This window comes from Setaria viridis, chromosome 2, assembly GCF_005286985.2.
Source record: "Setaria viridis chromosome 2, Setaria_viridis_v4.0, whole genome shotgun sequence".
Taxonomy (NCBI): Eukaryota; Viridiplantae; Streptophyta; class Magnoliopsida; order Poales; family Poaceae; genus Setaria; species Setaria viridis.
In genome coordinates, this window is record NC_048264.2 from 15,756,292 (window position 1) to 15,769,963 (window position 13,672).

At 40.9% G+C, this 13,672-nt stretch overlaps 1 protein-coding gene and 1 long non-coding RNA gene across 4 annotated transcripts; both read right to left on the reverse strand.

Annotated features, from left to right (window-relative positions):
- Positions 1 to 461: 461 nt before the first annotated feature.
- Positions 462 to 6,595, reverse strand: LOC117845474 (uncharacterized). 2 transcript variants are annotated; one of them, XM_034726521.2, is made up of 10 exons: positions 6,274 to 6,595; positions 3,974 to 4,036; positions 3,397 to 3,541; positions 2,526 to 2,616; positions 2,231 to 2,326; positions 1,685 to 1,750; positions 1,340 to 1,398; positions 1,135 to 1,257; positions 974 to 1,045; positions 462 to 896 (listed from the first exon to the last, which is right to left on the reverse strand). In XM_034726521.2, exons 1-10 carry the CDS (start codon positions 6,358 to 6,360, stop codon positions 841 to 843), a joined length of 858 nt encoding a protein of 285 aa, XP_034582412.1. In that variant the 5' UTR covers positions 6,361 to 6,595; the 3' UTR covers positions 462 to 840. The 2 variants fall into 2 exon arrangements, with proteins under 2 accessions (XP_034582412.1, XP_034582413.1); XM_034726522.2 differs by having other exon boundaries at positions 3,397 to 3,422; positions 3,969 to 4,036; positions 6,274 to 6,590.
- Positions 6,596 to 10,544: 3,949 nt separating this feature from the next.
- On the reverse strand, positions 10,545 to 13,089 carry LOC117846233 (uncharacterized). Of its 2 annotated transcripts, XR_004638261.2 has the most exons (3): positions 12,368 to 13,019; positions 11,106 to 11,217; positions 10,545 to 11,015 (listed from the first exon to the last, which is right to left on the reverse strand). It is a non-coding gene; the product is annotated as an uncharacterized lncRNA (long non-coding RNA). The 2 variants fall into 2 exon arrangements; XR_004638260.2 differs by having other exon boundaries at positions 11,106 to 13,089.
- Between the last annotated feature and the right edge of the window lie 583 nt (positions 13,090 to 13,672).

The following is a 13,672-nucleotide window of genomic DNA, read 5'->3' on the forward strand; positions in this document are numbered from 1 at the left end:
ATATTGTATCGCAATAGACAATTTCTACTCAGAAAATCGTGACTATCGAGTCATTGAGTTCTTCATTCTCTCCTTCCACTATGTGAATATTCTTATGGCGTGTGCTGTAGAATAGGATTTGGCTGACTCAAATTATTCCGCACTAGCAATTGTCTAGCGCTGCCACCTCTTCGATGCATTTACAACGTCACCTACGGGCATGGTGCCGGAAGTGAAGAGAACGAAACAAACATAACAGAAAATGGCCGAAATACAACAAACAAAAAGAGAACTGAAAAAAATACAAATTAATTACACCCTGACCGCATAATTCTTTGCTGGGAAATCTGAATGGTTGAAAAAGTAAGTTGTGGAAAAAAAAAATTAGCTGAGCAACGTTCAAAAATTCCGTATTTATGTTGCTAAAGAACGAATGAACGAACTTCGAGCACTGGTTAGGACTTCCACGGGATACCAGCATGTAAATACAATAAACTTGGCAAGAAATGACTGATGCAGAGCGTGATACGTGCAATTCTGATGCCACTGTGATACAGACTGTAGTTCCCACTAGAATTATACACTGGTCACTGGGCCCAAACCAAAGAAAACAGCTCATATTATGAACAAGTTGACACCAAAAAGGGATATAGATACCAATCAAAAGGCTCTTCTCTTCTATGGGTGGCCTGCCACAGGCACCTGATACATCCAAAGAATGCTTCGAGCATTTCTGAACCTCTGCTCGCCCCGGTTCATACAAGAGATCTAAAATGCTACTACTTCAGAAAGTATGTATCCAAATCTGCCATTAGTTCTGTCACGATATTTTTCTTGTACTCGGGATTCTAGCTGTCAGCCTTAACCAAAGTACAAGCTTAGAAAGTATCTTGTCGGATTGAACCCTATTAGTATCACTGCAAGACGGAGGATGAATGATGTGTGAGAGTTGTCAGGAATCAGTTTTAAAACAGTACAAATGGGATGCACTTACTAAGTGGAGACAGGATGATGACAAGACCAATCGGGTACAGGAAGAATGTTGTTCTGTCCAGAAATGGAAGAACTACAGTGGAATATTTAAATTTTTGTCAGGAGAAGTGCACAGATACAACTAAATGATGTCCCTGGAAAAATATTAAAACTGCAACGTACCATCATATCCTAGAAAGTTCAGGTAGTGATAATAAGAAATTGCCACCACAAAGAGTAGATTCGATAAAAGAGCTGGAAAGAAGCCATGCGCGACCAATAGAGGTGACAGAAAATATTGAAGCACTGAACAGAGAAACTTGTCAAATTTTACGCCATACAAGTTGCAACAAACTTTCAAATGGACAAACGCATTGATACTGCTTACCATATAGGATGACAAATGCAGGAAAGAACGAGTTACAGTGAACATCAAATGCATAGAGCCTGCAAAAAAAAAAAATTGTGTGCACTATTAATGTTATTGACCGCCACCTTAAGAACAAAGCAGTGGATAAATAAATTTTGCACGACACAAGTTCAAGGAAAAGTTAAGTATATCTAGACAAAAAATGAGGCTAGCACACAGGTGCCAGAGCAAAGAAACCAGTACAAATTTTCACAGAACAAATGCTTCTGGTAGCTAAAATTGTGTCAAAAGTTCAAGAGAACAGTAGTTGGCCTATAAGCAGCATGCGAAATCAGGAGAAATTTTAGAAGATAGGAAAGTTACCACTCCACACGTTGCTCAACAACATGGCTGTTAGGTTCCTCTCTCAAGTAAGAATTTGTAAGAAACCTGTATCAAATTACATCATATGATAATTCTGGTTCTCAATGTACAGGTATGCATATGATCTGGTAAAGGAGTTTGACCAGAAATAGAACGGCACTGTAGACTAAAACTTACAGAGCCATTATGCTTAGGAGTAAATTTCTAAAAGAAATACAAATTTAAGCTGTGTCAATGCAGCCCCATGTGACTAGCATCCCACAACAGCGGGCTTCAATGGAGATTATTTCATTCTTAAATCATTTGCAGCTCAAGCAATTTTGTTTTCCTTTTACTTCATTTATCCATACTACATACTAGACATGTTCAGGTAACAGTAACACCTTGAAGATAGTAATTGGTTAAGAGTAAGAAAAGCAGTAATGGTGACTAATAATACTCCTGATCTAGCTTGCACATCAGTTCACACAGTACTGGAGATTATATCAATGCTGTCTAAGTTCCATGACAACAAGCAGCAGGAGCACTACAAAAGCAGAGACTTACCAGCAAAGTGTGGCCAAAACTATCCCAGCAAACAAGAAATGGAAGAACACAACTGAAGTGATTGTCAGAGCAGCATGTGAGGCACTCTCTCCATACCTGCAGGGTGAAAAAAATTACATTAAAAAAGAAGACAGTAGAATAGAAAAAGGGAAACTAAATATCAACTAATATGTCAATGATCATGTAAGTGTATCCGAATCACAAACAATATAGATATTTAAGTCCAACTACCATCAAGGTATGCATTCACAGGAACAACAAAGATAACTGTATTAGAAGACCATGAAGAACTTACGCTGCACAGTAAGCTGATGTTGCAAACATGAGGAAAAGAATCAGAATGACAATGAATGCTGGATCATCCCGAGCCCATTGGTTCTTTGTTTCTGAAATCACGGGCAAGAAAAATCAGCAGTCCACAATGCTGGATGCCAAGCAGATAAGTGGCATGCATAGTATAACAGTGTAAGCTCAACAAAAGATCAGAAGGTGTATGTTCAATATCAAAGATCAATTGCCAAGTGAACTCAGGAGGAGCTCTCTACGAAGGTGAGTTTGAGAATCCGTAGTTCACATGCAAATGATACCAACTCAGGTCTTCATATTATTTTCTATTGGCTATCTGCCATATAACAGAGACATGGTAAAATGGCAGGGGCAATGTTCCAAATTATTTGCATATATCATGTTCTTCTTAGAATAATCCAAACAACAGATTACTAATGAATCAAACTTCTCCAATATGCAACTTTCATCAGCATCAGCTATATAAAATAAAATGAGGATTTGCAACAACATATTCATAAGGAAATATAGCTGATATTCAAGTATATCAACCTCATCCCTCAAAGCAATGTAACCAAAGAATTATTGTCAAAACTCAAAAAAAAAATCATTATCATGGTCCTCAAGTAGCTACTCTTCATAAGGAAATATCAAATGGTCTAGCATATATAAACAAAAAGTTACTTAAAAAACTAGTACTCACGATGAAATATCATGTCCAAAACAAGAAAAAGGAATGAAGATCAGTAAACTTCACAACAAAATACAAAACCAAAACAAGTGACAAGTTAAAATGGTTTATGCTTACGATGAATCTGATGAATTATATAGGTAAACCATGCATCAACTAGTAATAAGAAAGGTAAAAATAGGTCACGTACGCTTGTGATATTTGGTGTGTTGATAGCTGTCTTCCAGAAAGTAACATGCGAGAAATAGACAAATGCCAGTCAGATGCTTAACCGCAACATAGTCATCAAGAAAAAGAAGTACAACATAGCAATTCTTCACCCTAGGACCATAATACTGCAAAAACAGACAAATAAAACAGGAAAGATGTCCTTCATAGTAAGAAAATAAGCCAGCTTATCATTGACTGCAGGCGCAGGAGTGCCAGGGGAGTCAAATGGGGCTCTTGGAGGTGCTGTTATGTGGCTATCTGGGTTTCAAATTAAATGCCAGGGTTTTAATAAAAAAATGTTAAGTAGTACTAGTTATGCCCAAAAGATGGAATTACATAGCCAAAGCATATTTGAATTGGACTTAGCAAGTTATGACTGAAAAAATTAGCATTGAGAAGTTTTCCATGCAAGGAATAAGTTGTATGATATCATTATCAGTTCATAATTGTGCCATACTTTCTAGTGTTACCATCAATACTTACAGAACACTTAAGTATGACCAACAAGAAAATACAAACAATTAAGAACTGGACTGAGTGCAGGATGCATACACTACTTTTGGTGAAGTACAGAGATGAACCATTTGCCAAAATGTGTATTCAATATCCATTTGTTGCCACTGCCAATGAGAAGAATAAAATTATATTACTTTCCAGATGATCATACAAGATGTAAGAAGTGCACGCACATACACATTACTGTGAGCCGAATTCAGTACCAATACAGAAAAGTTGTAGAGAAACTAGGTTTTAAAGGAAATTTTCATTTCTCTGCCTGGGATATTAGTTTTTATATCCTTTTTCTATGGACACAACAAGTGCAGAAAAGTTGTGTGTACTCCCTCCATCTATATTTATAAGGCATGTTATAACTTGGCACGGTCTTCCAAATAACACTTTGACCATTCATTTATCTTATATTATATTATTTATGGTTATAAACTAATAATCATTGTAGATTATATTTGATTACGAATCTAAACATATAAAGTTTACATTATAAAAATAAAAAATTAATAGTCAAATTATTGGTCAAAGATTACAAAGTTTGAATCTTGATATGTGTGTGCACCTTATAAATAAAACGGAGGGAGTACTTCTTGTCGCATTGACTACAATCTAAGTTCACAATTTCCAAGGTGTAAAATCAAAATACATTTTTATAGTGTCGAGGTCCAATAGGGTTACAACACTACAACAATAGTTGAACTGAGCAAATGCCCAAACTTGGGCAACACAAACTGTTGAAATGATCCCACTGTCAATCAAAATGCACCGACTTGTCACATCGATTACACAACCACCTAACATCCAAAATTGAAGATGGGACTTGAGCACTTAGAAATACTGATATCCAATCAAGAAGCACAAGCACTGCAAGCACCAGTGACCTGTAAACCTATTCGGTGTATTGACTCGATTGATGCACCAACAAGACTCAATAAAAGCTTGCAAGATATCAACATTACAGTACCTTATGCGAGCTCATTGATGCAAAGGAACGCGTAGACTCAACCCAACCTAATAAGGGCCCTGTTTGTTTCAGCGGTGCGGCAGCCAACCGCGAAAATCCCGCCCAACGGGCCGCGGCGGCCGCACGTTACCGCACCGCGATGCCCCCTCCCCACCACGACATGCCTAGCACTGCACCACGCTCAGCCCCCAGCGGTACGAGAAATCTTCCTGGCTTTTCCACCAATACCCCCTCTCGTTCCTCCCTCTCTGGCATCTCAGGCCGCCGCCGTCTCTGAGGTCCGGTGTGTGCGGAGTCTGGATGACACTCATGCGGCGGCGTGGCGCGGCGCGGCAGGCGGTTGGGCGGCAACCAGTGCGGCGCGGCCTGCAGGGAGCAGGCGGGCGGGCGGCGCGGCCAGCGAGGAGGTGCTGGTGGGCGGCGCGGTGCGGAGCAGGCAGCAGCAGCAGAGCAAAGCAGGCGGGCGGCCAGAGGAGTGCTTGCGGGCAGCAGTGTGCAAGCAGCAGAGCAGCGGCAGCAGCAGGCCAGCAGCAGAGCAAGCGGCAGCAGCAGAGCAGCGGCAGCATCACCATGTGTTTGTTGATATGCCTTGTAGCTAGAATAATCTCTGATCTTGCCTATTTTCTTCTTTTGCAATATTGGATTTGCCTCCCAGTTCTTGCTTCTCACGGTATAAAGATACGTTGCTATTACTGAATCTCGTTTTATTTATCTGGATAAGAGAGCAGTAGATAGATGCAGTCCAAATATCTACTAATTGGCTACTGATTGTTTATCTATACTACTCACCATGTGTTGAACAAATTGGATTAATTGATGTTCAATGACTTGGGATGACTTGGTTTGGAATGTAGTTCAATGATTTGGAATGTATCAGTAATTATTTATTAAAATTTGTGTTTTACAAACTTCAAAAATATTGTCAAAATCATCTTATGCTCAACTCATGAATCAAATGAGCAATCATCAGCAACAGGGGCATACAAGTCATTTTACACTTAGAACAGATAATCAGCTACAAATAATCAGGGTTGCCAAACTCCCAGCTTATCCAGCCAGCAGATTCTCTCGACACCAGATTCTCAGAAATCCAGATTCTCAGATAAGCTCAAACGAACAGGAGGAGCATACCACGCCCGGAGCCTTAACCCCCAACCCAAAATAAAATCCATGAACTGCACACACGTATTGGATCCTCGTCCCCGCGAGCCCGCATTCAGCCAGGAAACCAAACCCAAACGAGAATCTAAGTTTCACATCCCTCCGAGCGTGCGGGGACGCGACGCCAGATCGGCAGGCGGCAGGAGCAGTGGAGAGGCTGCGAGGGAGACGGAGCGGGTTCGGGTTTTGGGGAAAGCGAGGCGGCGGGCGAGGTTTACGGACCTTGACGATGCGGCGGAGGTAGGGGCCGAAGAGCGGCGGGGCGGAGCGGGCGGCCCCCCGCCCCTTGGACGCGGTCGTCGGCAGCATCTTCGCCGCCTCCTTGGCTACTCGTCCTCTTCCTCCTACTCAGCTCTGCTCTCGGGATCTGCTGCCTCTTCTGCTCCGGTTGATTGCTGGAGCTCCGGCGCCTGGTCCGATCTGGTGACGGTGGCTGCCTCACAGCCACGGCGGGTACGCGAGATCTGGCTCGCTGCCTTTGGCGTCGCGTTTGCTGTACTGCCTGCTGCTGTGCTACCGGAGGAGAGGGAAGGTGGCTGTGGCCTGTGGGAGTGGCCCACTTCAACACACTGCTCCGTGCGTAGTTTTGGGCCTTGTTGTCCGGCCCAGTCCATATATCACAAGGTTCAAAATAGAACCCCGAATATTATTATTTCGAGGAATGAACCCGTATATTATTACGGAATTACTGCATTAACTATCGGCTAGCTATTTTGTTATGTGACTGCCCCATCCCAAGAAAAAAGATTCTATCAGAGTGGTCATAAAAGGTGTAAACAGCAGATAGTATACTGGTGAGTAGAGAGCACTATATTAATTGTTGGATCAAAGAAATCCATTCAAATTTATAAACACATACATCATAAAAGCATACACTGACAGCATCTATAAAGTATTTCATCTATTCCAACATATACAAGCTGTGTCTCTTGAGTTTTCTTCCTTCCTATGCCTCTCGCTCCCCATCTTTGTAAAGACTTATTTGTTGACCTCCTTGTCTTCGAAACCAAGCGACAGCGAGAGATATGTAAGTCCATATACTCAAGTGCCTATTCAATTGATATCTAAATACAGGGTTGGGAAAACGCAAATGAAATGTTAGATCTTTGACCTTAAAATTGGCAAGATTGTACTACAAGTTTTGAAATATAGGGTTTTAGGTTGAAACCATAGGATAAAAATGCAAAGTTTGGACTAAAATCTAGGATGTTCAATGTGGAGGCCAGTGATGGTAGTGTGGTGGAACACAAATCCTATGTCCCATGTAGTTGAGATATTGACATGTGTGCTTGATCCTATACGTCAGCGAGGCGATAGTAAGTTAGGCGAGTTCTGTATGGTGTGGTGGGGCAAAAGGTTGTTCTCATAACATAGTGAAACCACATATAGCCCATGCTCGAATCATTTGATTAGAAGTGGGTTCTAAGTTCTAACACATATATAATATGGAGTTTTCTTCCTTCATACGTCTCAAGCTTCCCCCAACTTCATAGAGACACTAATGTGCTCAAGTGCCTCTATTAATTGATATATAGATATAAGATTGGAAAGTGAAAATGAAAATGTTAAATCTTTGACATTAAATTGGCAAGTTCGTAGTACAGGTTTTGTAATATAGGGCTAAAAGTTAAAACCATGCATGGGTCTATGATTCACGATTGGAATAATAAGTTTGGACAGAAACCTAGAATCTTTAGTGTGGTGACTAGTGACAGCGGTTTTGGTGGTGAAGAGGTGGTTCTCATATCATGGTGAAACCACACATGGCTCATGACCGATCATTTGACTTGAAGTGGATCCTTTCCTTGCCCTTAATTCTACTACGATGCTGCAAATTCTTTGCAAGGGAGATTAAGGAAAGTCAAGCCAATAGCTACAGCTTTAGTCACACTAGCTACTAACACATACATAATATATACTCAAACTAAACATTAGAAGACAATTATAGATAATTATAACTATAAATAAATCAAGGATTATTTGAAACTCTTCTTCGTGAGATAATGCAGTTGTAAGAGGACTACTTTACTCACATAGATCAATCCTAGCACCCACAAATGGGCTTATGTCTATCTTTGCTTTCATTTTGATTCATATATTTTCCAAGATGCTTCGTCCGTGAAGGTCCTGCACATTCATGTGTATGAATGTGTCAAGTTATATTATGGGTTCCCTGATCTTCTTGAGTTTTCAGGTGTTCCATAGGCCTTGTTTTGTAGTTGTAACATGCAATTTAAAAAACCTACATTTCATTGCAATTACCTAATTCCTATATTTCTCATATTCTTGTGGTTCAAAAAGGTCCATTAGTTTTTGAAGTACCAAGAGACTTAAATAAGCGCTTACCCTCTGCTTTCAATGACAGAATGCCAACGTGCTCCATTCCTCCTGCTAGGTGATAGAAAAATTGTAGATATTTGTATGGAAACTCAACTTATATGATGCTGCTATTCTGGATCTATGTATGAAAAATGAAGTTATCTTCGTTTTCCTAGTTCAGTCTTAGTATGTGTAAAATTATTGCAGATCAAAAACTGATTGGGTTTGAATGTGACGTACTCTGTTTTGACTATGTAACTAGACTAGAGAACGTGCAAAATAAAATTTGTGTAAATTTTCTAATGATTTCATAGATCAGTGAGATTGTTGAAACTTCTGTGTACATGCTCGATTAGGTAAGTTTGGACAATTAAGATCCTGATTAAGTGGGTCGGTCAAGATAGGAACTTTGGTAAGATAAAGCAATTGGACACATGGTGTGTCGACTTTAAAACTCGGCTTGCAAGACCCGAAAAGTATGTATATAAGGGGAGGGGCTCTACCAAAGGAAAGGAAAGATATACCATGACTTCATCTTTGTCGAGCTTTATTTAGATAATAGTTTAAGCCTAGTCGGGGTCCCATTACAATATTGTAACTAAACTTAGTTTAGGCACCTCTACTGTACAATACAGTCTGTACTCGATAATCATCTTTAGCAGTGTCACATCGGACGTTCGGATGCTAATTAGGAGAACTAAACATGAGCTAATTATAAAACTAATTGCAGAACCCTGTGCTAATTCGTGAGACGAATCTATTAAGCATAATTAATTCATCATTAGCAAATAGTTACTGTAGCACCACATTGTCAAATCATGGACTAATTAGGTTTAATAGATTTGTCTCGCGAATTAGACTCCATCTATACAATTAGTTTTGTAATTAGCCTATATTTAATACTTCTAATTAGCATCCAAATATCCAATCTGACAGGTGCTAAACTTTAGCGGGGAGTATTCAAACGGGATCCTAAAACAAAAACACCACGCACGAGACAAATATCACCCTACATTGGAGGCGGTCTGAACTTACGAGGTCTTTATCATCATTTTCGTAGTAGAGGTCCCTAGGCTATCCCAAATCATTGCCAACATCACAATCATTGAAAATTGGCTTGCGGATAATTAAACAAGTATGAAGAGCAGGTGAATTTTCATGTAAAGAAAAACTATCGAGAAAGATGTGGTGATATCATCAATCTTTAAATTGATTCGCCTGGTCTCCTAAAGACGCTAATAAGTACACACTGATATGATTTCAAGCATGTTAGTATTTACGTTTGAGGTGTGTTTTGAGAAAAAATAAAAAATTGTAATGATCTGGATAGGAGCCGTGAAACAGTAGAACGCTTGTTCATAGCTGCGAGCAAATTAAATCCACGCCGTACAGGCTACACTAGGAAGACAGGCGCGCTTCGCTGCGCCCGTTAACTCTAAGCGCTCGTAGCCTCATGAGGCTTAGGTGGGTAAGTTGCAGCGCATTATTAGTGCAAAATAGATCAAAAGACTTTTCACTCTTTTAAGGTCCCGTTTTCTTCCACTGACTTATTTTTAGCACCCGTCACATCGAATGTTTAGATACTAATTAGGAGTATTAAACGTAGACTATTTACAAAACCCATTATATAAGTCGAGGCTAAACGGCGAGACGAATCTATTAAGCCTAATTAAGCCTAATTAATCCATCATTAGCACCCGTCACATCGAATGTTTAGATACTAATTAGGAGTATTAAACATAGACTATTTACAAAACCCATTATATAAGTCGACGCTAAACGGCGAGACGAATCTATTAAGCCTAATTAAGCCTAATTAATCCATCATTAGCAAATGTTTACTGTAGCGACACATTGTCAAATCATGGACTAATTAGGCTTAATAGATTCGTCTCGCCGTTTAGCCTCCACTTATGTAATGAGTTTTGTAAATAGTCTACGTTTAATACTCCTAATTAGTATCTAAACATTCGACGTGACACGTGCTAAAAATAAGTCACCTGAAGAAAACGCCCCCTAAGAGATCAGAGGTGCGAGAAGATTACCTTGTACAATAAGGTTTAATCTGGATAGTACATCACATTAGTCGCTTCTACTTCATGTGGCCAAACAAACAAAGATTACGGCGGACAGAATAGTCTGTTGTAGCATCCAAATGTTTTGGATTCTTTCAGTGTCGACCATAAAGTGCTCTTATAACTCGGAAGAACCAGATGAAAAATCTACAACTGTACAATTTCAATTCATTGAATCGATCCTATATAAAGAAAAGAATATAAAGGCATCCATTTATAGCCTTGTTCATTAGTGAATGGCGCTATAACATTTTGGATATGAAGTACACTATGGCCAACCAACCAACCATATACTTTAGTGAGATCTTATCCTTTGACATTTTTGCCCCTGCATTTGGCTCCAAAGAGACATAAAGAACGATACGGTTGAAAGCATCTGACGAAATAACCTGCAGAGAAGGGCATATAGGATTTCAGTCATTAGGCATAGCACGGATAAATCATTGTACTTACACACTGAAAGTAACCAGTTTGCTTAATTAGGCAGCAGGCAAACACATAATCTGACATCATCAAAACTGGTTCAAGTAGGATGTGTATACCACAAAGGTGGAGATACAATACATGCCCCTAAAAAATGAAAGGGAAAAAAAGTACACATCAGGATCCATAAACAGCCTTTTATTAGCGATCAACAAATAAAGGGCAGCAAGGAGTAACCTATATATTGAAGAACACGGCAACATCAAATCTCTTTGGCCGAGCATTCACCTTTTTTCGCAATAGAAGGCACATGGAGTAGCTCTTTTGCATTGAACATTACATCCAGAAACTGTTAAATAGAGGAATCAAAACAACTACACAGTAACCCATAAAATAAAATACGGGAAATAGGATAAGAATATTTGGGAACCAGTGATCGCATAATTCATAGGCAACTAAGAATGAAAATGTCTGGTATATCATCAGCAAAGATAGTTATATGCGTATTATAACATCTAGCTATGGACATATAGCAGGGATAAAAGAAAAACACCATGGAGCTTACATAAAAAATAGATATAAAGCAAGGTAGATACATTTTTTTTCTTTGATGTACAGTAAGAAGAGACCCAAAGGAAACAGAATAACAAATTATTTTATATCCTATCACCCTTGCTTATGAGTTCATTTGCCTTATCACTGATACAATCTTGTCTATCTTTGGTTTCTTTCATCACAAAATAAGAAAAAATTCTGGGATAAGCAAACCGAAGGGAAATGGAGGTTCCAAATGCCATGAGGTATATTTTATTAGTATCGAGCACTTTGTAACTACAGAAATCTAGCCACCTCCAATTTTTGTGCATCTCCAATCTGTAAATGAAAGGTGTTGTATAGCAAAACTGCTGAGATACTTAAATTTCCAAGTCAGCCCCATGAAGTTTACATTTTCAGGTTTTTCTACTGCTATGACATAAATACCATGTGATGACAAATGATTGACCTAAAATGAAGTCAGTCGATTAATGGCTGATGCAATTTCTACAACATTTTTCCTAAAATCAGACAAAGAAGAGATCATGCCAGATTGTCTCATAATCCTAACTGCTAGATATCCCCCCTGCTGGGGTTAGTAGAATTTTTCCCTTTCAAAGTTAGCAGAAATCCTCCCAGCAATCAGAGGTTACTCCAAGACTAACCATATAACAGGTCACAGTTGAGAAATAATCAGATGTATTGTATCTCAGAGAGCTTTCCTATCTATCAATTAAGAATGGAAGAAATAGTGAAACCATCACACATATTGCCCAATCTGTAAATGCTCAAAGAGAAGCGAAGCTCTGCCCCTCTACATTTGTATCTCAAATAGCTTTCGCATATCCAATGCAATCAACAAAATATATTGAAAGAAGGTGCAGCGAATTTATTCTTTAACTGGCATATCGTCAGACACCTAAAGTGCAAGCACTAGTAGCACAGCAGCAAGCACAGAAATACACCTTGCAAGCACGGGGGGCGGCCTGCTGGCACAAGCGCACAACGCTTTGCCGAGGTCGATGGCAGTGCGGCAGATGTGCTCGGGCTTGGCGGCCATCGCTGGAGCAGGCACCTGGCAGCTCCTGGGAGGGCCTCCTGCCGCTGCAACGTCAGGGGCGCCAGAGGACAGGGTGCAGGTGAGCGACGGCTCGCGACGTTTTCCCCACCGGCGGCAAAGGATCGACGGGCTCCTTCTGCTGCCGCTGCTGCCGTTGGCTCTCCCTCTCCTTTAACTGGCTGGCGTCTGATGGCAGGGAGTGGGCGGCCGGATTTGAGATGAGGGATGGGAGAAAAGGACCCTGCACACCGGCGACGCCTCTGCCTCGCCAAGCACGAGCGGCCGCACCGCCCGACACACGGCGCACCAAGATGGGGCGTAGAACGGAAGCGGGAGACTTGCCGCAACAGCTATAGGAGGAGAGGGAATCGAGGGAGGAGGACGCGACAGGATGGATGACGTGGCGACGAAGCGGAGGCCACAACGGCGGCGGCTGCTCGTGCGAGGGGATAGGGGAGGAGAGAAAGGCGGCAAGCGGGTTGGGCACGTTACCACCGCCGGTGGACCGTGCGTTGGACGCCGACATGGTGACGGGGATGCAATGGTCCGGTGGAAGCCGGCGACGGCGCGGAAGACTGTGACATCTCTAGTAGTCAAGAGCCAAATCAAGAGAAATTAAAAAATAAATTAAAGAAAAATTGAAATGGTTAAGTGTTAAACATCCTTACAATGATACACTTAAGAAGTAAATAAAAATAAATTTTATATAAGAACTTATTTTTTGGCCAATATAAAAGTGATAGATCTCTTCAAATGGAGCAACTTTCATAATTGACACTTTTCTTGATTTTGAGTGGAAGGTGTTCAAATATTGAGTAGAAGGTCGGTTGAAAATCAAATCATTTTCAAACCCAGTTTTGACCGGCGTTCCATCAAACTTCTCCTAAGTATATCTCCAAATCCATCAAGTTTTTCATATGTCGGCTTTTACAAAAGTTGTAACCTACACTTTAAACTCTAACTTTTATATTTGGAGATTCAAACGCGTAGTTCAAAATTTGTGAAAAAATTCACGTTGAAGATAGCCTCCTTGCATGCCACGCACACGCGACGCGCCCTGGGCGCGGTCACCGCACTCACCGACACCACGCGGCGCGCGATGCCTACCGCCGCACCGTGCCAAGCCAATGGCCGGCGGTGAGGAAAAAGCACAGGTGCGCGCAGCAGCTTGCCCAACCCCCCTCGGTGTGCGATCTCCCTCCCCGCACGG

What these genes read in the sequence shown, in the direction of transcription:
- LOC117845474 (XM_034726521.2), bottom strand. Translation starts at nt 6,360, where the DNA reads ATGCTGCCGACGACCGCGTCCAAGGGGCGGGGGGCCGCCCGCTCCGCC. An exon ending in GTTTTGGCCACACTTTGCTG is followed by an intron (nt 1,751 to 2,230) that starts GTAAGTCTCTGC and finishes AATTTGATACAG; the next exon opens with GTTTCTTACAAATTCTTACT. An exon ending in GAACTTTCTAGGATATGATG is followed by an intron (nt 1,046 to 1,134) that starts GTACGTTGCAGT and finishes ATTCCACTGTAG; the next exon opens with TTCTTCCATTTCTGGACAGA.